Consider the following 27392-nt stretch of genomic DNA (forward strand, 5'->3'; position numbering starts at 1 on the left):
AAGAGATTATTATTTGCTTACTTCATTAAACTCAATAGATACAAGCATTTCTCTTGTAAATTTTACTAACTTTTATTAAAAAAGTTCATTCCTAAAATGATCAGAGATTATTATTTGCTTACTTCATTGAACTCAATATATACAAGTATTTCCATTGTAAACTTTACTAACTTTTATTAAAAAATTTCATTCCAAAAATGAAAAGAGATTATTATTTGCTTACTTCATTCAACTCAATATATACAAGTATTTCCCTTGTCAATCTTTATAACTTTTATTAAAAATGTTCTTTCCTAAAATGATAAGAGATTATTATTTGCTTAATTCATTAAACTCAATATATACAAGTATTTCCCTTGTAAATTTTTAAAACTTTTATTAAAAATGTTCATTCCTAAAATGACAAGAGATTACTATTTGCTTACTTCATTAAACTCAATATATACAAGTATTTCCATTGTAAATTTTTATAACTTTTATTAAAAATGTTCATTCCAAAAATAAAGAGATTATTATTTGCTTATTTCATTGAACTCAATATATACAAGCATTTCTCTTGTAAATTTTTATAACTTTTAATTAAAATGTTCATTCCTAAAATGATCAGAGATTATTATTTGCTTACTTCATTGAACTCAATATATACAAGCATTTCCATTGTAAATTTTTATAACTTTTATTAAAAATGTTCATTCCAAAAATGAAAAGAGATTATTATTTGCTTACTTCATTAAACTCAATAGATACAAGTATTTCTCTTGTAAATTTTTATAACTTTTATTAAAAATGTTCATTCCTAAAATGATCAGAGATTATTATTTGCTTACTTCATTAAACTCAATATATACAAGCATTTCTCTTGTAAATTTTTATAACTTTTATTAAAAATGTTCATTCCTAAAATGATCAGCGATTATTATTTGCTTACTTCATTGAACTCAATATTAACAAGTTTTTCCATTGTAAATTTTTATAACTTTTATTAAAAATGTTCATTCCTAAAATGATCAGAGATTATTATTTGCGTACTTCATTGAACTCAATATATACAAGTATTTCTCTTGTAAATTTTTATAACTTTTATTAAAAATGTTCATTCCTAAAATGACAAGAGATTATTATTTGCTGATTTCATTGAACTCAATATATACAAGCATTTCTCTTGTAAATTTTACTAACTTTTATTAAAAAAGTTCATTCCTAAAATGATCAGAGATTATTATTTACTTACTTCATTGAACTCAATATATACAAGTATTTCCATTGTAAATTTTACTAACTTTTATTAAAAAATTTCATTCCAAAAATGAAAAGAGATTATTATTTGCTTACTTCATTCAACTCAATATATACAAGTATTTCCCTTGTAAATTTTTATAACTTTTATTAATAATGTTCATTCCAAAAATGATCAGAGATTATTATTTCTTACTTCATTGAACTCAATATATACAAGTATTTCCATTGTAAATTTTACTAACTTTTATTAAAAAATTTCATTCCAAAAATGAAAAGAGATTATTATTTGCTTACTTCATTCAACTCAATATATACAAGTATTTCCCTTGTAAATTTTTATAACTTTTATTAAAAATGTTCATTCCAAAAATGAAAAGAGATTATTATTTGCTTACTTCATTGAACTCAATATATACAAGTATTTCCCTTGTAAATTTTTATAACTTTTATTAAAAATGTTCATTCCAAAAATGAAAAGAGATTGTTATTTGCTTACTTCATTGAACTCAATATATACAAGTATTTCCCTTGTAAATTTTTATAACTATTATTAATAATGTTCATTCCAAAAATGAAAAGAGATTATTATTTGCTTACTTCATTCAACTCAATATATACAAGTTTTTCCATTGTAAATTTTTATAACTATTATTAAAAATGTTCATTCCAAAAATGAAAAGACATTATTATTTGCTTACTTCATTCAACTCAATAGATACAAGTATTTCCATTGTAAATTTTTATAACTATTATTAAAAATGTTCATTCCAAAAATGAAAAGACATTATTATTTGCTTACTTCATTGAACTCAATATATACAAGTATTTCCCTTGTAAATTTTTATAACTTTTATTAAAAATGTTCATTCCAAAAATGAAAAGAGATTGTTATTTGCTTACTTCATTGAACTCAATATATACAAGTATTTCCCTTGTAAATTTTTATAACTATTATTAATAATGTTCATTCCAAAAATGACAAGAGATTATTTTTTGCGTACTTCATTCAACTCAATATATACAAGTATTTCCCTTGTAAATTTTGATAACTTTTATTAAAACTGCTCATTCCAAAAATGAAAAGATATTATTATTTGCTTACTTCATTGAACTCACTATATACAAGTATTTCCCTTGTAAATTTTTATAACTTTTATTAATAATGTTCAATCCAAAAATGACATGAGATTATTATTTGCTTACTTCATTGAACTCAATATATACAAGTATTTCCCATGTAAATTTTGATAACTTTTATTAAAAATGCTCATTCCAAAAATGAAAAGATATTATTATTTGCTTACTTCATTGAACTCAATATATACAAGTATTTCCCTTGTAAATTTTTATAACTTTTATTAAAAATGTTCATTCCAAAAATGAAAAGAGATTGTTATTTGCTTACTTCATTGAACTCAATATATACAAGTATTTCCCTTGTAAATTTTTATAACTATTATTAATAATGTTCATTCCAAAAATGACAAGAGATTATTTTTTGCGTACTTCATTCAACTCAATATATACAAGTATTTCCCTTGTAAATTTTGATAACTTTTATTAAAACTGCTCATTCCAAAAATGAAAAGATATTATTATTTGCTTACTTCATTGAACTCACTATATACAAGTATTTCCCTTGTAAATTTTTATAACTTTTATTAATAATGTTCAATCCAAAAAAGACATGAGATTATTATTTGCTTACTTCATTGAACTCAATATATACAAGTATTTCCCATGTAATTTTTTCTATCTTTTATTAAAAATGTTCATTCCAAAAATGAAAAGAGATTATTATTTGCAAACTTCATTCAACTCAATATATACAAGTATTTCCATTGTAAATTTTTATAACTTTTAATGAAAATGTTCATTCCAAAAATGACAAGAGATTATTATTTGCGTACTTCATTCAACTCAATATATACAAGTATTTCCATTGTAAATTTTTTATAACTTTTATTATTAATGTTCAGTCCAAAAATGAAAAGAGATTATTATTAGCGTACTTCATTGCACTCAATATATACAAGTATTTCCATTGTAAATTTTTTATAACTTTTATTAATAATGTTCATTCCGAAAATGAAAAGAGATTATTATTTGCGTACTTCATTCAACTCAATATATACAAGTATTTCCATTGTAAATTTTTATAACTTTTATTAAAAATGTTTATTCCAAAAATGACCAGAGATTATTATTTGCGTACTTCATTCAACTCAATATATACAAGTATTTCCATTGTAAATTTTTATAACTTTTATTATTAATGTTCATTCCGAAAATGAAAAGAGATTATTATTAGCTTACTTCATTGAACTCAATATATACAAGTATTTCTCTTGTAAATTTTTATAACTTTTATTAAAAATGTTCATTCCAAAAATAAAAAGAGATTATTATTTGCGTACTTCATTCAACTCAATATTTACAAGTATTTCCATTGTAAATTTTTATAACTTTTATTAAAAATGTTCATTCCAAAAATGAAAAGAGATTATTATTTGCGTACTTCATTCAACTCAATATATACAAGTATTTCCATTGTAAATTTTTATAACTTTTATTAAAAATGTTCATTCCAAAAATGACCAGAGATTATTATTTGCGTACTTCATTCAACTCAATATATACAAGTATTTCCCTTGTAAATTTTTATAACTTGTATTCAAAATGTTCATTCCAAAAATGAAAAGAGATTATTATTTGCGTACTTCATTCAACTCAATATATACAAGTATTTCCATTGTAAATTTTTATAACTCTTATTAAAAATGTTCATTCCAAAAATGAAAAGAGATTATTATTTGCTTACTTCATTCAACTCAATATATACAAGTATTTCCGTTGTAAATTTTTATAACTTTTATTAAAAATGTTCATTCAAAAAATGAAAAGAGATTATTAATTGCTTACTTCATTCAACTCAATATATAAAAGTATTTCCCTTGTAAATTTTTATAACTTGTATTAAAAATGTTCATTCCAAAAATGAAAAGAGATTATTATTTGCGTACTTCATTCAACTCAATATATACAAGTATTTCCTTTGTAAATTTTTATAACTCTTATTAAAAATGTTCATTCCAAAAATGAAAAGAGATTATTATTTGCTTACTTCATTCAACTCAATATATACAAGTATTTCCCTTGTAAATTTTACTAACTTTTATTAAAAATGTTCATTCAAAAAATGAAAAGAGATTATTAATTGCTTACTTCATTCAACTCAATATATAAAAGTTTTTCCCTTGTAAATTTTACTAACTTTTATTAAAAATGTTCATTCCAAAAATGACCAGAGATTATTATTTGCTAACTTCATTCAACTCAATATATACAAGTATTTCCCTTGTAAATTTTACTAACTTTTATTAAAAATGTTCATTCCAAAAATGAAAAGAGATTATTATTTGCTTACTTCATTCAACTCAATATATAAAAGTTTTTCCCTTGTAAATTTTACTAACTTTTATTAAAAATGTTCATTCCAAAAATGACCAGAGATTATTATTTGCTAACTTCATTCAACTCAATATATACAAGTATTTCCCTTGTAAATTTTACTAACTTTTATTAAAAATGTTCATTCCCAAAATGACAAGAGATTATTATTTGCTTACTTCATTAAACTCAATATATACAAGTCTTTCCCTTGTAAATTTTTATAACTTTTATTAAAAATGTTCATTCCAAAAATGACCAGAGATTTTTATTTGCTTACTTCATTCAACTCAATATATACAAGTATTTCCATTGTAAATTTTACTAACTTTTATTAAAAATGTTCATTCCAAAAATGAAAAGAGATTATTAATTGCTTACTTCATTCAACTCAATATATAAAAGTTTTTCCCTTGTAAATTTTACTAACTTTTATTAAAAATGTTCATTCCAAAAATGACCAGAGATTATTATTTGCTAACTTCATTCAACTCAATATATACAAGTATTTCCCTTGTAAATTTTACTAACTTTTATTAAAAATGTTCATTCCCAAAATGACAAGAGATTATTATTTGCTTACTTCATTAAACTCAATATATACAAGTCTTTCCCTTGTAAATTTTTCCAACTTTTATTAAAAATGTTCATTCCAAAAATGACCAGAGATTTTTATTTGCTTACTTCATTCAACTCAATATATACAAGTATTTCCATTGTAAATTTTACTAACTTTTATTAAAAATGTTCATTCAAAAAATGAAAAGAGATTATTATTTGCTTATTTCATTCAACTCAATATATACAAGTATTTCCCTTGTAAATTTTACTAACTTTTATTAAAAATGTTCATTCCAAAAATGACCAGATATTATTATTTGCTTACTTCATTCAACTCAATATATACAAGTATTTCCCTTGTAAATTTTACTAACTTTTATTAAAAATGTTCATTCCAAAAATGAAAAGAGATTATTATTTGCTTACTTCATTCAACTCAATATATACAAGTATTTCCCTTGTAAATTTTACTAACTTTTATTAAAAATGTTCATTCCAAAAATGACCAGATATTATTATTTGCTTACTTCATTCAACTCAATATATACAAGTATTTCCCTTGTAAATTTCACTAACTTTTATTAAAAATGTTCATTCAAAAAATGAAAAGAGATTATTATTTGCTTATTTCATTCAACTCAATATATACAAGTATTTCCCTTGTAAATTTTACTAACTTTTATTAAAAATGTTCATTCCAAAAATGAAAAGAGATTATTATTTGCTTACTTCATTCAACTCAATATATACAAGTATTTCCCTTGTAAATTTTACTAACTTTTATTAAAAATGTTCATTCCAAAAATGAAAAGAGATTATTATTTGCTTACTTCATTCAACTCAATATATACAAGTATTTCCCTTGTAAATTTTACTAACTTTTATTAAAAATGTTCATTCCAAAAATGACCAGATATTATTATTTGCTTACTTCATTCAACTCAATATATACAAGTATTTCCCTTGTAAATTTTACTAACTTTTATTAAAAATGTTCATTCAAAAAATGAAAAGAGATTATTATTTGCTTATTTCATTCAACTCAATATATACAAGTATTTCCCTTGTAAATTTTACTAACTTTTATTAAAAATGTTCATTCCAAAAATGACCAGATATTATTATTTGCTTACTTCATTCAACTCAATATATAAAAGTATTTCCCTTGTAAATTTTACTAACTTTTATTAAAAATGTTCATTCCAAAAATGAAAAGAGATTATTATTTGCTTACTTCATTCAACTCAATATATACAAGTATTTCCCTTGTAAATTTTTATAACTTTTATTAAAAATGTTCATTCCAAAAATGACCAGAGATTATTATTTGCTTACTTCCTTCAACTCAATATATACAAGTATTTCCCTTGTAAATTTTACTAACTTTTATTAAAAATGTTCATTCCAAAAATGAAAAGAGATTATTATTTGCTTACTTCATTGAACTCAATATATACAAGTATTTCACTTGTAAATTTTTATAACTTTTATTAATAATGTTCATTCCTAAAATGAAAAGAGATTATTATTTGCGTACTTCATTCAACTCAATATATACAAGTATTTCTCTTGTAAATTTTTATAACTTTTATTAAAAATGTTCATTCCAAAAATGAAAAGAGATTATTATTTGCTTACTTCATTCAACTCAATATATAGAAGTATTTCCCTTGTAAATTTTTATAACTTTTATTAAAAATGTTCATTCCAAAAATGAAAAGAGATTATTATTTGCGTACTTCATTCAACTCAATATATACAAGTATTTCACTTGTAAATTTTTATAACTTTTATTAATAATGTTCATTCCTAAAATGAAAAGAGATTATTATTTGCGTACTTCATTCAACTCAATATATACAAGTATTTCCCTTGTAAATTTTTATAACTTTTATTAAAAATGTTCATTCCAAAAATGAAAAGAGATTATTATTTGCTTACTTCATTAAACTCAATATATACAAGTATCTCCCTTGTAAATTTTTATAACTTTTATTAATAATGTTCATTCAAAATATGAAAAGAGATTATTATTTGCTTACTTCATTGAACTCTATATATACAAGTATTTCACTTGTAAATTTTTATAACTTTTATTAATAATGTTCATTCCAAAAATGACAAGAGATTATTATTTGCTTACTTCATTAAACTCAATATATACAAGTATTTCCCTTGTAAATTTTACTAACTTTTATTAAAAATGTTCATTCCTAAAATGAAAAGAGATTATTATTTGCTTACTTCATTCAACTCAATATATACAAGTATTTCTCTTGTAAATTTTTATAACTTTTATTAAAAATGTTCATTCCTAAAATGAAAAGAGATTATTATTTGCTTACTTCATTCAACTCAATATATACAAGTATTTCCCTTGTAAATCTTTATAACTTTTATTAAAATTGTTCATTCCTAAAATGAAAAGAGATTATTATTTGCTTACTTCATTCAACTTAATATATACAAGTATTTCTCTTGTAAATTTTTATAACTTTTATTAAAAATGTTCATTCCTAAAATGAAAAGAGATTATTATTTGCTTACTTCATTCAACTCAATATATACAAGTATTTCCCTTGTAAATTTTTCTAACTTTCATTAAAAATTTTCATTCCAAAAATGAAAAGAGATTATTATTTGCTTACTTCATTGAACTCAATATATACAAGTATTTCCCTTGTATATTTTTCTAACTTTCATTTAAAATTTTCATTCCAAAAATGAAAAGAGATTATTATTTTCTTACTTCATTGAACTCAATATATACAAGCATTTCCCTTGTAAATTTTTATCACTTTTATTAAACATTTTTCATTCCAAAAAAGAAAAAAGGTTGCTATTTTGCTTATTTCATAGAACTCAACAATTTCAATTAAACTCAATATTTCCTTTGCGGATTTTTGTAAATTAAATTATAAATTAATAACTTATATACAATTTTCCTTAACAATAAATTGCAGATATTTTATGGTCAATATTTGCATTGGGAATTTCATGTCAATTTTGCAGTCTTAATTAGACAAGAGGATTTACTGTGTTTTAAAATTTAATACTTACTCTCCTGTTCTTTTAGGAGATACCCTTCGAAAAAAATTTAACATACGCAAGAAAAGAGTGTCAGAGATATCCCACATAAAAGAAAGAAAAAAGATTTCATTTTTGAAAGAAGAAAAAAAAGGTGAAGGAGCTAAGATATTCATCTATCACAATTATTATTCCCACTGTTGGTAATGAAAATTTGTTTCCTTTTTCAATTTATACATTGCGAATATCTCATTCTTTAAATTATTGAAATTATTTGAAGACGGTATTAAGTATTGTGATGCAGGCAAATTCGGATAACTTTTAAAACCTATGTCGAAATCACCTCAGTAAATTTTAAAATTTTAATATTGTTGTTGACTGGGCAGACATTTGGATGACCCAAAGGGTTGTTAAATGTAAATGTAATGATGATGATGAAATTATGTTACATATACATATTTTAATATAAAGTACAGGCCAATATATGCTCGCATTTTCATCGAAATTCTAAAAAAAAAATTTTATTTCTCTAATTCTCTTCTAGACCAGGGATGACAATAAAGGTGAAGATTGTGAAAAAAAAGTTTCAAAAAACAGCAGAGGAGACAATTTCCTTTTTATAGAAAGGAATTTCCCTCCTTTTGTAACAATTATTATTCTGGAACTTTTCCGAATATGACTGTAAAAAATAATAAATAGTTTTGTTCTTTTTAAATATGTTCCGTTGTTGAATATGTAATAGTTTTGTTGTTTTTAAATATGTTCCGCTGTTTGTTTGTTTCTTTTCATATTTTAAATTATGAAATTTCAAAATGAAAGAAAAAAACACAAATTTTCTATTTAGACATCTATATTGATAGAATGGAAAAAACTTTAAATTTTTGTTTTCTTTCAAATTATATGACCACGTTCCTTCATATTCTGCATGTTATTTTTATTCAATCTTCATAGTTGCTTATCAGTATAAATTTAGGGTTTATTTTTGGTTGTTTGAGATGTTGATAGAATGGAAAAAACAAAAACATTACCTGCCTGTTTATGCTCAAAATATAACTTATCGGACAAAAAGTTCTTGATTATTTGGATATTAATTTCATTTACTCTTCATAAATGTCTGTATTAGTTCGAATTTAATGTTTCTATTTAGATGTTATATTTCTGTTTAGACTTTTTGTACGAAATTTTGAATTGTTGTGTGTAAATAATTGTAGAGCATTTTAAAACAATCCTTTTTTGCTCTTTCTGTATCTAACTTCTTACAAACAATATAATTCTTTAACTGAATTATCTAGACAATCTTTGGTCCTGATTAGAATTCAATTTTTCTTGCGGTTATTAACAAAAGCAATATGTATACATAAATTTCAATTTTAAGTTTCAGATATAATGAAATAGGAGATTGGTCTAGGTTTGCAGTACAAAAGTAGCTGGCTACAAAAATTATCAGGTCCATTTTGCGTTTTAATTTCTAAGCTTTATTGTCATAACTCACAAGTGTTATTGAGTATGTTGGGAGTCAAACCCTCATTTTTAAGGGTTTTGAAAGGGGCATCTACTGGTGTAGTTTTTATCAAGATTGGGTGTGGCTGTTAGGTCAAAATGATGTCATAGTTTATTATTGTATTGACTTAGTTCTGATAAGCAAAGACATTGTTTACATCAAAATGAATGACATCAAATGAAAGATCTCGTTGATGCGATTCGAATTACTTTAAGAATTAAAATTTCTATGATGTTTTCAATTGTTTGTAAAACAGTTTCTAAGAGGCCCGACGCTTCATTTTCTGTTTGAATTTCCAAATATTATTGTCATAACTCTCAAAATATAACTTATTTAGCAAAAAGTTCTTTATTATTTCGATTTTAAAAATGGAGATTTTACTGAATCCCCCATTATGAAGCCAAGAGCTTTTACCATGGTAACTGTATCCAAGTGACAAACCTCGTTTTAAGTTTCAACTGTATATAATCGAGATCATTATATTCAAGTAACATTTAAATTTATAAATTTCTATTTATATTTTCCCTCTGCTTTATAAACAAAGCAAGACATTACATTTTGAACTTTGCTTTTCAAATCTTTGCAAATATTTTCATTCAAGTCTTGAGTGTGTATGATTTCTTTATTTACCGAATAAATGGAACTTAGCCAACAAAAGATACACAAATTTAAAGCGGCACCAACGCAATTGAACGACCTCCGAAAATTACAAAACTATTTTGGTCATATGAAGTGGGGGCAAATATTCTACCAAAAAATGGCTTTACATGCTTTGTATCACAAACATGTTGCGAGAAACAAGCGAGAGAAACAAGTACGATTGAATTTTTGGTAACCTAGTATTTTTATGTTCATCGACAAAAATCGATTGAACATGTGAAATCCAAAAATAATTGTGAAAGCTCTCGGTCGATTGGAGATTTCTTGGCACAAGGCAAGTTTCTACCAACGGTCATGGCTCTTCGCGTCGATGAAATTAAAAACGTTGATATAAATAACCAAGAAAGAATCAAATCAATCAAAATTAAAATGTCGAATGGTAATCAATCAAAAAAATTAAATAAATAGAATGGTATTCAAACCTATGTATGATAGAATTTTACTACTTGCTAACCCTCATTGGCGAGAGCTTGTCCAGAATAGAAAACGTTTTTCCATTTTCATCCTTTCAACGCCATATTTGATCAAAATTGGTTTGTTTTCAATTTTCCTTGATCGTGACGACAATCATGCGCTAGTTTAAATCTTCCGATATCGGCCTCAAAACGACCCGCACTCGCAGGCACTCGCACCCTTGCTCACTTCAACTTCCTTCCCCTAAATTAGACCCCCTTCTCTGTATTCCAGACAACATTGCGCCTTTTTGCGATAGTCTTCGCTGTTCACATAACAAACTCGAACGACGAAAAATGTTTTTGGCGATGTAAATTTTTTGCGTTGATGACTCTTTAACTGGCAACCGCCCTATTCACAAATTCAATTGTCTTGTGGTTTTCATGCATCTACTTTGTTTCTGTTTGATCCATATTTTGTCAGTATTTTTTCCTTTTCTTCTCTTCACAAATAAACACAGCTATTTCATAAAAGGAACTTCATAACAAAATTAGTGATTTTAATGTCTTTAAAATCGATATATCGAAATTAGAAGTCTTTAAAATCTTCTCATGAATGAAGCAATGAACGGTTCATTTCATATGAATTGATAAAACTTTATATTTCAATTTACAACGAAAGCACTCCTTATCCTTAGTTATATCTAAATTAGTAACGGGAGCAAAAAGTACCTACGGTCGCATGAAAACTTGAATCGATCCCATAGTCTTCTTTCTAAGCATTGCAAAGCCTATGAAACCATTTAATATCTCAACTTAATCTAGCTGGATTGGCAACCGAATTCAATTTACATATTTTCAATTTAATTTCAGATATTTAACGTTGACCGACGCCAAAGGAGAAAACTGCTCTCCATTTTCAGGCATTTTGCGCAGAATTACGGTACGAGCTCGTTGCTAAGATTTTATTTCATTATATGCTTTTTTTACAATTAAAAACGGAATTCATAAATTAAAACCTCTTTGAAAAATTCATCTTTGCAAAATTCATTCTTCTCATTGAATTCATTGAATTGAATTTTGTCTAATTTTTTTTTCTTTAATCCGTAAATCATTTAATTCAACAAACTTTTGTCTTCCAGAACTGTTCTTGGACATCGCAAAACATCTGACTGAATCGACGTCAGATGATCGAGAGATCCTTGTCCGACTCGTCTTATCGCCGATCGGCTTTTACAAAGGTGAGCGTAAAGAAATTTTAAAGATTTGCCAAAAAGGTATTAATGTTGTTACACCAAGGGTGATTTGTTCTCATGTACAGATTGTCTCGAGGTTGGAATAAGCAGAATTAGCAACAAATTCCACTTTGCTGAGTAAATTTCAAGATGATTAAAAGGATGTAAAATTTAGAATGATTTGAAGGGCGAAAGTTGATAGAATTAAACGAAAAATGAAAAACAACACAAAAATGCAACGCAATATATTAAATCAAATCCCCTGTCTGTATTATTGAAGAATCACATCTTTTTCCTCTTAGAAAATATGGCTAGGATCTAAGACAAATGCCATTCACAGATTGAGTCAAACTTTTATTGTTGAATGCCTTTCCTCTTTAGACCAATTGATATCTTTCCTGCTTCACCATCACAATTATCATATGAAATTGAGCAATTTCTCATGTTAGCCATTAAATTGAAAGAACTACTGCATATTCTTTTGCGCAAGCCCTCCTCAATTTTTGTCCTTTTCTGCAAGAGATCCTTTTCACCTCTCTCTATTCCTATAGCCTTGTGATAAATTTTTCCTAATTTGATTTGTAGTTAAAACGTCAGGCAGATTTCTGTTTTAAAGACTTGATCTTCCTTAGTGCATCGGTAAGTAAACCGAGAATGTCAATCTCGAACTTCCTTCACTAAAACTATGAAGCAAACTAAATAAATCTTAACTTCTCCTCAGTATCTTTTACATAAGAAATGATAAGTAAATATGGCTCTATATAGAAATCGGAACGTGTATAAAAGCAAATTTTATTTGTATATAAAAATATCGCGTAGATATTAAATTATAAATGAATATTTAAAATAGAATGTCCTGAATGAATGGAGTTCACAATAATAACGACTTTCTTTCTTGCTGAAAATTTTTGAAAATTCACAAATGCAGTGCTTAAACTTTCGAGGGCACTACTCAGTATCGCCTCCCCCCCTCCTAAAAGGGGACCCTAACCGTCAAATTTCTTCATATTAACAGCTTTTTCAGATGAAATATGCATATTTCTTTGATAAGAAGCTTACTTTAATACTGAGAAAGAATTTTTAGAAGCCAGAACTCTCCATAATGGGAAAATGCAATTTGGAAAGAATTTAAATCTGAATTCACAAAGATGAGCCAGTCACAGATTTTGCGGGCTGCTTACGAAAAAGGGGTTAGTTCAACTTTTCATGAGATTTATGTACTAAATAATGCAACAACTGAGAAATAGTTTTTCTAAACCTAACTGTACTAAGGCCAGTTCAAGATCACTAGAAGCCAAAAAGATTTAGAATTCTTACGATACTCTCGATTGAAAACACAATCCAGAACTTAATCCAGAAATTTTCCTGTTTATATTCTCGAAGGATGAAAAGAAATTTAATATAGATTAAAATCGCTACTTGTAATTTAAACATAAATAATTTACAATTGAAGAGTTTCTAAGCTGTCTTGTGGCATTTCTGTGTGCTTTTAAGGTATTTCGTCTACCGCCCGAAAAGCTTAATTGGACGTAGGTAAAAAGACCCCTTGTCGCCCTACTTTGCTAAGGGGCCAAAACACGGCTCTGCTGGTCCACCTAGTTTTGTCAACTTCGTCTTAATTTATAATGACATCATCGATGTTTCTTTTAAAGCATTCATCAATTGCTTTTTGAAAATGTGGCATGTCTAAAAAATATTTAATCACTTGATTCTAGAGGTGAAAAAAGTCCTTCCCTATACAAGGAAAAATATCTTATTGTCCTCCGTATGGCATTATCGACCTTATTTATATATATAATGGCTTAAGAATTATGTCCTATCATAAAAAACGGAAAAGAGGAAAAATGTTGCAATAAACAATACCAAAAGTGGAAACTGGCTCGTCAGCCTACTAGCCAGTGGTGTAGGCAGTTTAAGGCACCTTTGTTCGATAACTAAAGGCGTCCTGAACAACAGAGGCCCAAATGTTATCGAACTAAGAAATAAATCCTGCAGAAAGCCGATTTCTTATGATTTTGTTTCGAAACAACATTCCTTATCTGTGGTGGAGTACATTTGTATCTTGAAATGGTAAGAAACTGGAATTTTCAAAGATTGTTAGTCAAAGATTTCATCTAAAACTGTTTCGAAGTAGATCCCCCAGAATAAGGATCAACAGCAATTTTGTTTGTTAAACTTTTTACCGTTTGAAACAGTCTTTGCTGGATTAAAGGCCTATATGAATCAATGTGAGAGGTTTGTGATCGAGTATCTATCGTTTCGAATGATTTTGCCCTTGGATGTGGTTTTGTGGTTTTTCGGCAAAATGACATTAAAGCCTGAGCAATTTCAGGTTTTTATGTGCCAGGAGTTTGTAAAGATCTGTAAAGTATTTTATAATTTGTTTTTATTTTATATTTTGTGCTCCTGTCGTTTCTATGAATTGAATGGGCTTTTTGGTGCAATTATTTACGATTTCAAACTATTCGTCGTTTGATCTTACAACTAAATTTTTTTGTCAAAGAGAGCAAGGGACAGCAATGTTGGTAATCCTTGTGGCTTTATTGTTGCTCATTTCAAATTTCAATGGGTGTAAATTGCTTTTTCTTTTAAATTTAGGGCAAATGATTGCAATCTTTACTTTTGTCAGTTTTTGGAAGAAAATTAATTTAATTCCCATTTCCTGTTTGGGGTTGGGGTGCAGATTGACAACGATAGGGGGTGACTTAGAAGTAATATTTTCTTTAAAGCAGCCCTTTCCCGTACATGGTTGAAAGGGAGGCTTCCTCTTGTGACGACACAAACGACACCTGCGGGTCACATAATCTCTCTCCATTTCTTTCTTTTCCTTGCAATTGGGGGGTGCTTAGGGGTTTAGCGATGAGTGGTGTGTTCAAGGTATTTCCAATAACCGAAGAAGCTTAAAAAATGTTTGAAGAAAAAACGGTTGAAATGTTGGTGTGGTTTTCATTTCTTTGGTGTGTTGAACTAGTTTTTTCATGAGGCGCTCTGGTACCTAGGGTAGAATCCACCAAGAAAACCTTTTCCAAAAATGTATGGATATTTAATGGGCCTATTTTGAACAAGCATACTATACTTGTATGCAAAATCTTCCTTATCATCATCATCATCATCATCATCATTACATTTAACAACCCTTACTAGTCATACAAATTCCTGTCCAGAATTTTGGGTCAATTACAACGTTAAGATTACAACGACATAGATTGTTAAAGGAATCCGAATTCGTCTGCGTCAGAATATTGTCCGCCAGGCTGTTTCATAGCGGAACGATTGTATAAATAACTATTTACTTTTAGCTTTAGCTATTGCTTTAGCAATTCTACTGCCAAAAACCTTTCTTTATAGCCTCGTTAATATCTTTCTTCAAATAAAGATCCTGGTCTTTCTGCCAAGATACATGGTATCATTTACAATATTAAGTTTATTCTTTATAATCCAAATGGCTGGGCTGAGACTTGCGCTTTTGATAGTTAGGGATTACCTTCCCTTTGTAGCTGAGCCGCAAAAATGCAATTGCTTCCGTTTAGGACAATTCGAGATATGTTTCAAGTCCATTCCCCTGTATCCAGGGATCGAAGTTTCAAAGATCCTTTTTTACAGCCTAGAAGAGCCAAGATTTTAGCGTGCGCGGAAAGACTTGTATCATCAGTTTAGGATACATTGCAAGAGGACTATTTCAAACAGCTTGTGGTAAATAAATAATTTAAAAAGCACCACGTGGAGATTACGGTGCACTCTTGGCTTCCTCTTTGCGTACGCTTTTGGTAAAGGTTTTTATAATTTTCGCTATAGTATACTTTAATATAAGTGTTCTCTACTCAGTCGTTAGCTGCTTCAATTCTGTTTCCATGACCTTGTCAATGCGTCTACTCAACATCCTAGCTTCGCTTATCACTACAGAGTTTTCCAAAAGAAACAAAACATGAGTTCAGTTGTATTTTGCACCAAGCAAAAAGACATTTTCTTTGATTGAAATGATTATGGCGTGAAAAGATGCAATAAATATGAATTTGTCTTATCGAAAATAGTTCGATAGTCTCATTAAAGTACAGGGCTGTGCCACAGAGGGCTTTCCTAGTTTTCGCTAACTAAAATAATGAAAAACAGCCTAAATTATTCATTTTGAGAAAACTTTAGATTACACAAAATACATTGAACAACAGTACACAAGTAAAACAGCGTCAAGAAAAGGTTTGCCACAAAAGGGGCTATGGGGGTAGAAGGAAACTTTCTTACATTGCTGGCCCCTGCACTAGTCAAATAAGATACCCCAAGATAAAAAGAAAAGGGGGAGGAGATGGGTTGAAACCGGTAGAGTCTTTAGCGCTGTTACATTGGGGCGGGCCCCCAAGGTGTCTGTAGTCAAACAGTTCTTCTAGTTGCCTCGTTTTGGCAATAAACTGTTCCCGTAACCCAATAAAAAATTGCAACCCTTCTCTAGGGTAAATTAAGCAGAGTATTGAACATAGATAAAAATATGGTAACTTTTCACAACATTTAATGAAAATATAATTTCATTAATTTCATTAATTTTAATTTCAACATTTCATTCAGGTAATTTCAACAATTGGAAAATAACATTAATCAAAACAATATAAACAAACAATTCAAAAATTCAAATAGAAACGAAAAAGTTTTACATTTTCATAAAAAAATTTTCAATCGAACAACCGTAAAAGTTGTGTACGGTTCCATTTGAGGAGTAGAACTTCATCGTATGTTCTTTTTTCTTCGGCAGGAACTTTAAAAGAATTGTCATCCCTGGTCTGTCGTTGAAAACAAACATTAAACTGATTGCAATTTATGCTTTATCTAAAACCCTATTATAAATATTCTAATATTAAAAATATTCTGAACGAATAAACAAATGAAACTATAAATTCAAATATAAATTGGAGATTGAAATCATAAATCGTTATATTGAAGCCTTGTACGAGACAAGATGCATGGGAAATATATCGTTCCTTAGATTTCTTTATTTTTAAGGTCTGCAAAAAGGTTCCGAAAGTCATCAGGACAGAAAATCTTCTCTTTTCACAATTTTAATGAGATCGATTTCTTTAACAAGTCTACAATGAAATTTTTATAATGATTCAAAAAATGAAAAATTGTGATTGATCATGTCTTGCATAAACCTATGTACATGATAAGATGATGTGTACTTTTGCTTAGCTAAACACGTAAAGATGGAATTTTTCTATAGAGGGTACATCTGTATTGTGATTATACCAGGGACACAAATACTTGTGTTTTATTGGCTACCTAAACTCTGCAAGGATGGTATCCCAAGGAGACCAGTATTGTCATCTTTATACCTTGACCTTACAACTAAAGCAAAGGAAAGTTACTCTTATTCAAAACACACAACTTTTTTCAACAAATATTTGATAAAGAGACTAGCATTCCACAGAACTCGTCGTTTAAAGCAATTAAGTGGGCGTGGCAACAAAAACACTTCAGGGGAAGCTCCCTACTCTTCTGTCCACCTTCAATCTAGATTACTGAAGTGTGATGTCATCAGACGTTTCTAGAATTTCTTAATTATGACGACTTAATCCGAAAGAAACAACCCGCAAGAAAATACCTCTAAGTATGCATAATCAGTTAAAAATACTAGTAACCGGATTTAGCCAATGAAAAACTTCAATTTGCTAACGGATTACTGTTATTCTGGCCTGGTTAATAAAGTTATTAACCAAGACCAAATTACAGAGGTTTGATAGGGAAAGAGCTTGTGCTCAAATGGCCATATCTCAGCCAAGTCTTAATACTTTTACCCGATTATACATGTTTTGAGGCATTTCATAATGCTCTTTTGTGACTAATGGCCAAATTGAACATTTCTTAAAACTATATTATTGTGACGTCAACACATCGGAATTATATTTCGAGCTGATACCGCCCCTGATAAGAGCAGATCTGAAAAAGGTGCAATTGGAGTGTTGGCAATAGGAATGAATCACTATAAATACCTTATTTCTGAAAGTTTCTTCTTATTCTCGTTCAGCATGACAAATCTGCTTTTCTTTTTAATGTTGAACGAGTGACATATATCGCGCTTCAGGGCGCCAATTCTTTTTGTGAATGTCAACTCCTGAAAAGTAGATAAACAATGTCATATGTCAGGTAGAGGCTGAAGGAAATGTCCAAAGAGTTTTGTGAATGCATTGCTATGAAGTGGAAAAAACATCACTTTTTCTCAATCCGAAAATGAACAACTACATTGAAAACATTTGTCACATTTTTGGCACAATATACTAGCACGCTTCCCTGCAAAGTCTTTGGTTGCGCAAGAATGAAACATACATCGCATTTATTACTAATTTTATTTGAAAAGATAGATAAAGCTTGATTTTGTGTGCACACAGAGATGTTTTGAAAATGAAATCTGGCTTTTTTAACTTACATCAATAATTAGAAGATTTCAAAAGATACCTGGACGTTTTTTCCAACATGGACCTTGACAGTTTGTTCTTCGGTTTCCTCCTTTTTAATTTCATTTATATCTGAAAATTGATGTTACCACTCTATTATAAATAATAATACACACTTTGCGTGCAGAAATTTCATAAGAATGACTGACGTTTTCCATAAGAAGAAAAAAACACAGGGCTTATGGCCTTTCTAGAAATACTTTCACCAAAACAGCAAAGAAAAAGTAAGGAAAACGGAAGTACTAAAAGAAGAAAAAGGAGAAAGAGTCGAGGTAGAAGGAGAAGTTGAAGTGGAGAAGAAAGAAGGACCGCGGTCGCTAACAGAAAAAGACAAATATGAAATGTTTATTATTTTTCAAACTGAAGCCATCGACATATGTCACTCGTTGCAGCGTTGTTGTGTATATGGAAGCATCAAGATTAAAGAATGATATAGACAGGGTTTCGCATCGCTACAGAAGGAATCCCTTAATAATGAATAAGGGGATCTACAATCCTGGACAAAATTGCTGAGATAAAATATAAATTTTGCAAGTTTTGTTTTACATTGCCCATGTAAATTCAAATCCCCTCTCTCTTTATACACAATTAATGTTGGATTTGTAGTACTATTGTTCCCCCTTCAAATTGCATTCTTTCATGCATTCAACATTGAATTCAGAGAGAGGAAAAGCTATTTTTCAAATGAAAGAGAAAATATGAAATTTCTTTTAAGAGTCCTAATTAGTTTTGACCAGGATTGTAGATTGTAGATGTTACATATGTTGCAAAAAGGTTACAGAGTGAGTGCAAGAATTCCATCTTTGCCCGACAAAGACCCTTGATATGCCGACGAACAGAATATTGGGGGCTACCGCGCCAATGCAAATGGCAATCAAGCATGTTAGCAATTTCACTTTCAGCCAGAATAGAAAAATTGCTCACGATTTTACCATGGCGCACGAGAAAAATTTGGTTAAGTAAAATGGCACGAGTGACACTTAAGTTCTGGCAAACACACTCTGGCAAGATTCGGTTCAATGCTTTCAAGGACATTCTCTTGAATTTGTTGAAAAACTTTTATCTTTAGACTTTGAAAACATGGGACATGTTGTCTCCTACCCCCTCATTTGTTTGCCCAAAAGTAAAAATTGGCCTTAACCGGACCTTTGAGAAATGTTACCTTTGTACATTTGCCAACCACTCTAAAGTCCACCTTTTCACTGAAGTAATTTAATTTTTAACGAAAAATACCTGTAAATTTCCTTTGCTGCATTGTTGACTTTAAATGTATTCTTTCAAATAATATCTAACTATACTGCAGTGCTCTTATTTTTTTTTTAAACCAAATGTGCAAAACCCAAATTTTTTAGGCCCCTAAAAGTGGACTTCCCGGAATGTAATATGGTCTTAGTCCGCCCCTGTAGAGAAGAGAAAAAGGAGCTAAAGGATAGATAAAAATGGAGGTAAGAAGGTTGATTAAGAATAATAGGAAGAAGAAGATTGAAAAGAAGTTTTTCTTTTCTAAAAGAAGAAGGAACAGAAAGAGGAAGGAAGAGGACTGGCAAAAGTAGACCAAAGAAGACGAGACGAGCAATGTTTAGTTAAAACAAAAAGTATTAGATGTCTCGTTTAAACAAGATTTTCTTCTTAGCCTGATCAACATAGAAAGTCTCTTGATTCTTCGAGAAACTTTTTAAGGATCTAGATGTTCGCATAAAATTGTCTTAAGGCAATGAATTTTGAATCATTAATCACTTTTAAAGAGGGCCCATACCGGAATTCTGTGCATAGTTGTTAATTGAGAGAACCTCTTTCCTCTCTTGTTGGCCAACGTTGAATGCCTGAAACACGATAGAAAAATGTGAACCTTTCAAATAGGTTTACATACATTATAACTGTCAAAGTGGGAACCTCAATTAGGGAAGTGTAAGGAGCTGCAATTCTGTAAATGGAGGTCAAGAGAGAATTATAAATCCAGAAAAAATTCAACACAATTAGGGAAGATTCCTTTTGCTGCTTCCGCTGTGAATAGAAATTGAAACTTGCAGTTCACAATCCTTCTATGCTTCATTCGCGTAGGCCTAACGGAGGGTACACGGAAAAGGCTTTCCTTTACTTCGTTAAAACATTCCTTTCTTGAAGTACCTGAGTTGAGTTATAAAGAGAGGAAATGCCTAAAGATAGACTGGCAAAAAATGCATCGAGCCTTCACAAGATAGCTCCATGAAAACCTTAAGACAAATGAGATATTTCGTTCATCGAATTAGATATTAACCTATGATTGCCATTTAATAGTGTAATTTACTTTTTGCATATTTCATATCTTATCAGCTCTTTTATAGTGGTAAATAAAGAAGTCATTAACAATACTGGTAAAAGAGCGTTGATATCGAGACTCACAAACCTAAATATAACGTATTGAAGAGTTGGTCTCAGTTATATGAGATTTTCATATCTTTGATTTTTGTTGATTATTAATTACAATCTTTTATAAATAACATAAACATGAAATAATACCAGGACGTTCTCTTCGTCATTGACAAATTGTTCTTCAGCTTCTTCTTTTTTTATTTCACAATTATCTAAAAATATATGTTAAAAAATGCTATTAAATATGGTAATACACGTTTATTGCATGCAGAAATTCAATTTAATCAGAATGGTCGATGTTTGCCTTAGCAGAAAAGAACATCGGGCTTATGGCCTTTCTAGAAATTGCTTCAACCAAAACAGCAAAGGAAGATGCTAAGAAAACGGGAATTGTAAAAGAAGAATAAAGGGAAGAAGGGCTCCAGGTAGAAAAAAAAGATTGTTTTAAAGAGGGGGAGAAAGAAGAATCACGTTTGCTAACAAAAAAAGACAAACATGAAATTTATGCTATTTTACAAAATGTGACCATCAACATAGAGACGGGATATTAAGAAATTCAGGACAATTTTGGCCACATTTTCACTAGAGTAGTTCACGTTTATAGCGATAAAATGGCTGTGAATTTCCTTTATTGCTTTCCTTCAATTATTATCTTACTATATAGCAGTACCCTAATTGTGTGCTTAATGCAAACACTTTAGGCCCCTAAAGGTCAACTCACTGATAAGAAATATCATTCCAGTCTTTCCCTCAAGAAAAATGAAGGAAACAAACAAAAAACGACGATGAGATAGAAAAAAGAGAGAGACTTGAGAAGAGGGGTAAAATAGAAAGAAGATAAAAAGAAGAAAGAAAAGAAGAATAGGAGGATTGACAAGAATAAAAAAAATGAAACGAAAAAAGTGATAATCAATTAAAAACAGAAAGGGTTGCAAGATAAAAAATGTTTTGAGGAGATTGGATGTTTTCTTTCATAAAATTTCTTCGTAGTCTCATCATTAAAGAAACTTTCTTGGTTCCTATAGAAACATTTTAAAGATCTAGAAATTAACGTAGAATTTTGAATCATACCGAAATTCTGTGCGAAGTGGCCAATTGAGAGCAGCTCTTTTCTTTCGTCTTGGCCAACGTTGAATGCCTGAAAAACAATTACAAACATTTTAACCCTTCAATTACAAAAATATAAACAATATAATTGTCCAAGTGGAAACCTTAATTAAAGAAATGTGAGGAGCTGCAATGCTGGGAATGAAGGTAAAGGAAAAAATTATAATTTCAAAATATATTCAACACAATCAGTGAAGATATTTTTTGCTCCCTCCACTATGAATTAAAATAGAAACTTGTACTTCACATCTCTGCTTCATTCATGTAGGCCAGATTGTCTCTCCTTTACTTTGCTATACCATTCATGAATATTTAAGAAGAAAGAAACGCAGCATATGCTGTCTGCCGTGTCTGCGAGTCGTGCAATGAGTATGAATAACAGTCAGGAATGAAGCAGTACGACGAGGAGAATGTAATAAGATGGAATTATAAGATAAATTGAATTTGATAAATGCCTGTGTTGAGTTATAAAAGAGAAAATGCCTAAAGATATACTGACAAAAAATACATCGAGCCTACACAAAATCACAAATTGGATCAAAGAGAGCCATAAGCTTATTCAGAACAGAACAGTGGCCTGGTCAGTGGCGGTAATTAATGGGGCATGGGGGCTCAACACCCCCCTCCCATTCAAACGATTTCAAACGATTCTTTGATATTTGACAAAACGTTTAATGTGCCGAAAATCCATCCAAGGTGCTTTCTTGTCGGAAAATCTTGGAACTAAGCCCCCCTCCCTCCCCGAAAAAGCATGCCTGAATTTCCGCCACTGTTCTGGATAATCCTATCGAACTCGGAGTAGTAACTTAATGCTGTCCTGAAAACAGTAAAGGTTTACTTTGGTATATGTGAGGAAATCATTACTTCATGAAGTCTAAAGGGGAGGGGGGCTCATAAAGTAACAAATTTTATTTTAAGAATGAAATCAATCAAAAGTTAGAAAAGTATGTCTAAAAAATAATAAAACATTTTAAACGATTACAAGAAATGACTGCAAGTGATGTTCAAAAATCAATTTCCAGTCCATCTAATGGGCGCTGCAACCAGAATTTTCTGCTCGTGAATAATTGTGACCTTCAAAAATATTTTTCAACGAGGAAGACAATAAAATGAGTCGAAAAATGGACACAAGAAAACAAGATAGAAACATAAAGACTTTAAACTTCAAAAATTGATTCATTGTTTTTCAATTGGGTAGAAGTTCTCTAAAAAGTGATTAAACCAAGTCGTCAAACTATGTCTTTTAACGATGCCCCAGTCAAGAACATCCAAGAGCAAAAACACCTTGGAATCACAGTATACTCAAATTATCCTTCACTAGTCATATTGAAGCAGTTATTTTGAAATCCAGGCAAGGAATAGGAGTGTTGAGGTATTTCTCAAAAAACCTACCACGACACACCCTCGATGAAATGTACCAACTCTATGTTCGACCGAATCTAGACTGTGGCGATGTCATATATCACATCCCACAAACAATTTGTGAATATGGTGATAGTGTTGTCTTAACAAAACAAATGGAAAAACTAGAATCCGTCTAACACTCAGCTGCATTGGCAGTAACCGGCACTAGGAAAGATACTTCCCGTGAAAAATTACATAACGAGATTGGTTGGGAATCATTAAACCTCCGACGCTGGAGTAGATGCCTTATCCTCTTCTATAAAATAGTTTACAATTTGACCCCAGATTACACAAGGCACCCAATTCCACACCTTCCAACTATAATCTTCGCAGTAATGCTACAATAGGGCAAATAGAAGCAAGAACACAAGTTTTCAAATCGAATTTTTATCCTGACTGCTTATTCGAATGGGAAAGGCTTGACCCGGAGATCAGAGTATCCAGATCTGTAAACATTTTCAAGGAAAAAACTATTGTCAATTATTCGTTCATCACCAAAGCCTGTTTATCGTATTCATGACCAGAAAGGTTTATCTATATTAACACAGCTACAGGTAGGGTTAAGTAAGAGGAACTTCCATAAATTTAAGCATAATTTCAGAGATACGTTGAACCCCTTGTGTGCAATTAATGACAGTATTGAGGACACGGAACACTATTTCTTGATCTGCCATACTTATCCAGCAAATAGACGGGATTTTCTCAGCAGTATAAATGCGATATTGTTGCTTCATTGTTTAATAAGCCTCTCAAATACAGAGTTGTTGCATGTCATCCTGTACGGCCTTGAAAATTACCTCCTGAATCTAATGCAAAAATTCTGAAAGCAACACTAGCTTTTATCCATTCCTCCATTTTAAATAGGAAACAAAAATTTATAATTTTTTTTCTCGTAATTTCTCGTAACTTGTAATTCCTTTTTATTTTATTTTGGAAAATCATTCATGTCTTAAAAAGTATCATTCTATAGTTGTGTTTTAGATCCATGTTAAAAGCCAAGGGGTATTCATGATATTTTGCTCCTTGGATCAGCCAAACATTTTAAAGTTCCTTTTCCAAAACTCCTCATTTTATAAAGATGTGCAATGATGAATTTTTTATGCCTGTTTTATGAACGTAATTCGTTCCTTTTTTCGCTGATGATTTCAGTTTAAGGTTAATTCAAAGCGATAATCAAATAATTACTTCTAATGTGAAAATTGCCGAGAAAGTAATATTACGGTTAAAATCAGTTTTAAATTTACACCTACAAAATTCTTTTGTTTTGTGTATTTATAACCTACACTAGGTGAGAAAGTCACGGAAAGGGTACTCCTATTAAGGTCTGAAAGGGGGGCTAGCCGCCACTGCCTACAAAATGGCTGCACCGCCGCGATCTTCTCAAAGCAAGCTGAAATTCAAACAGCTAAACAAATTAAATAAAAGTTTTAAGATGGCCGTTATGGTGGGAAATAAGGGAAAATTTATCAAGATACATTAATGAAAATGAAAATATGTTATTTGTTTTTCTTATTTATATGCTTCCATCGTGAGTAGGGTGACCGCAAAGTTCAAGACCAGCAATGATCATCTTGGATCTCAGACATCTTATTAATGTGATCTTACAAGTATAGAATAATAATTTAACCCGTAACCTGTTGCATTCAAAAGTAACCTGTTGCAAAAGATTTTGACTGTATTTAGCAAGTCTTGCATGGGTTTCAAAGCTTCGAGACTGTCTTATTAAAAATTCACTGTTTTGATGTTTTGAAAAGATATCTTTTTTAAAGATAAAATGAAATGCGTTGCCAATGGCTTGAAGTTTTATGTAATTTAGTTTTAATCATGGAATAACGATTAATGGTTTCATAAAAGTGGTTTGAATTTTGAATGGCATGTTGTTCACACAACAGACGCCATTATTCATTCGTCGAAGTGGCGCAATACTTTTGCTCACAAAAACGTAAATGCATTTTCATGTTAAAAACCTATTGACTATTAAAAGCAAAGATTTGTCATAAATTGTGTAATTTCTGTAGAATTATTTTTCTTAAAATATAGAAATTGTCATAAGGTTTTTAAATACGAAATTAAGTCGCAAAAGTATGGAGACGGCCTAAAGGGCCTGGAAACGAGAGTTAATGGCGGGAAAATGAATTCGCCATTTTACGGAAATTTGGTTGGAAAGAAATAAAATGATTATTTTGCTGTTTTTAGGGGAAAAAAACTCAAAGAAAGTATAATGCACTGCTTGAGAACAATCCTGTAAAAGATTGTCTGAGTATTCAGAAAAGATGACAATATAATATCGTAATTTTGAAGAAAAATGTAAATTAATTTGTTTTCATTCAAAGCTAATTATAACTGCACCCAACCGGCTTCGCTTTTTTAATAATAGAATTGCTACTGAAAAGATAAATTTAGAAGTAATTTTTGCTTTTCAAATTATTGTCTATATCATATCGATTTTTTAAGAATCCTTTACTTTTCTTTAAAACCTTTTCAAAACATCGGTTCAAAGTTTTCCTAAATTTTTTCCGCAAAACCGTAAAAAATCTTTCTTTTCATTCAAGAGCCATTGTAATTGTGTAGGGTCACCAAAACCATTTAGTCCTAAACATTTAATTAAGAGACTTGTAGGATTAGGCTCTTGGCTTCGGTGGGCCGCCATTTCAGACATCGTACTTTTGCAAGCCCCGTGTATAATGTTACAAGTTGTGTTTACCGCCTTAATTTGATTCATTGTTTCATTCCTATCTTCTCTAACCACATTTTAACTTTATACTTAATATTTATCAAGTTACAAATAACTCTATATCTGCAGAAAACTTTATAAGCAGAAAAATAAACCTGAAATACGAGAATTTAATATTTTGACGTCACTTACCGCTCTTTCGACGTCGGAATTCGAAAGCATGGCCGAGTCTTTTCTGTCCGTTTCCATTTCGAATTTCTGAATTTTTCCAACAGCAAATACGTCTTCCACTTCACAGCAAAATGGAGCTTACTCTGCAAAGGATCCTAAAGCTTTTTCAACAAGAACAATTTGCGTGTTATGAATTTGTTGAAAAGTAACAACAAAATTTGTAACAGTTCACTTCGTTGAATTGACGTTACAGCTGTCGTCATCGTTGCTAGGAAACAACGGCAATAATGCAATGCGGTGCTTAATTCAAATGAAATTTTACCATTGATTGAAAAAATGTTTTTCAAGTCAACCGTGGACCAATGGCGACGCCAAGGGGTGTTATTACCCCCCCTCCTCCCCACTCTGTAACAGCTGGCGCTGCCACTGCTGTGGAGTAGAGGTGGCAAACACTCTATGTCCTATCCAGGCGAAGTGTAAGGTTGAGTTATTTAAGTGTGTATGTGGCATCTTCCGTGAAGTTATTACACCTAAGCAGTACATGAAATCTGTCTTAAATCCTACATGGGTAAAAAGAAACCCCAAAAAACCATTCCTCTTCCATTTCTATGAAAACTACGTAAAAACTCATTCAAAAAATTAGAGCCAAGAGTGGCAAACAGCCGGTATTCTCGTGCTCCAGGGTAGGCATTGCCATCTTGTGCCAACCCCTGTTCCAAGTAAATCTATTGCAAACTGAAAACATGTCACTTTCCGCAAAATACAGCTTGGTACTCAAGCACGAGCAAATGTGATTTTGACGATTTTTTTCTAGTTATAGCATGTCTATTTTACAAAACCGCTCTTGGAAATTCTTGACTAAACTTTAGCAAGTCTTACGCTTCAAGGTTTGAACGCTTCGAGGAAAGTTTTGATTTCTATAAAGTAACTCTTTTCAAGTCTTACATTTAAATGTTGCCAATGGTTATACAGGTTTTATTTGCTTAGTTCTTAACTATAAACTCACACAAAGTGGCTTAATAGATGGAATTTTAGTATCGATGGCCTTGTTTCAGTGGTGGCTTGGCCCGCCGGGTAGGCCCGTTGCTTGCCATTGTGCTCAAGGGGCTTCAAAGTCCCATTTGCCGACAATGTGGGTGAGCAAAACTCACTTTTCAGGCTATGCACCCCTAGATAAAGAAG

The 27392-nt window shown here is 30.2% G+C and overlaps 1 protein-coding gene across 1 annotated transcript; it reads right to left on the reverse strand.

The window, feature by feature from the left end:
• Nucleotides 1-16549: 16549 nt before the first annotated feature.
• LOC135690352 (uncharacterized) lies at nucleotides 16550-26563 on the reverse strand. The gene is made up of 7 exons (XM_065207869.2): nucleotides 26232-26563; nucleotides 21926-21992; nucleotides 21002-21066; nucleotides 20259-20325; nucleotides 18504-18574; nucleotides 18041-18162; nucleotides 16550-16834 (listed from the first exon to the last, which is right to left on the reverse strand). Exons 1-7 carry the CDS (start codon nucleotides 26286-26288, stop codon nucleotides 16705-16707), a joined length of 579 nt encoding a protein of 192 aa, XP_065063941.2. The 5' UTR covers nucleotides 26289-26563; the 3' UTR covers nucleotides 16550-16704.
• Between the last annotated feature and the right edge of the window lie 829 nt (nucleotides 26564-27392).

The sequence above is a fragment of the Rhopilema esculentum genome, chromosome 1, assembly GCF_057945365.1.
Source record: "Rhopilema esculentum isolate cy_ngs chromosome 1, ASM5794536v1, whole genome shotgun sequence".
NCBI lineage: Eukaryota > Metazoa > Cnidaria > Scyphozoa > Rhizostomeae > Rhizostomatidae > Rhopilema > Rhopilema esculentum.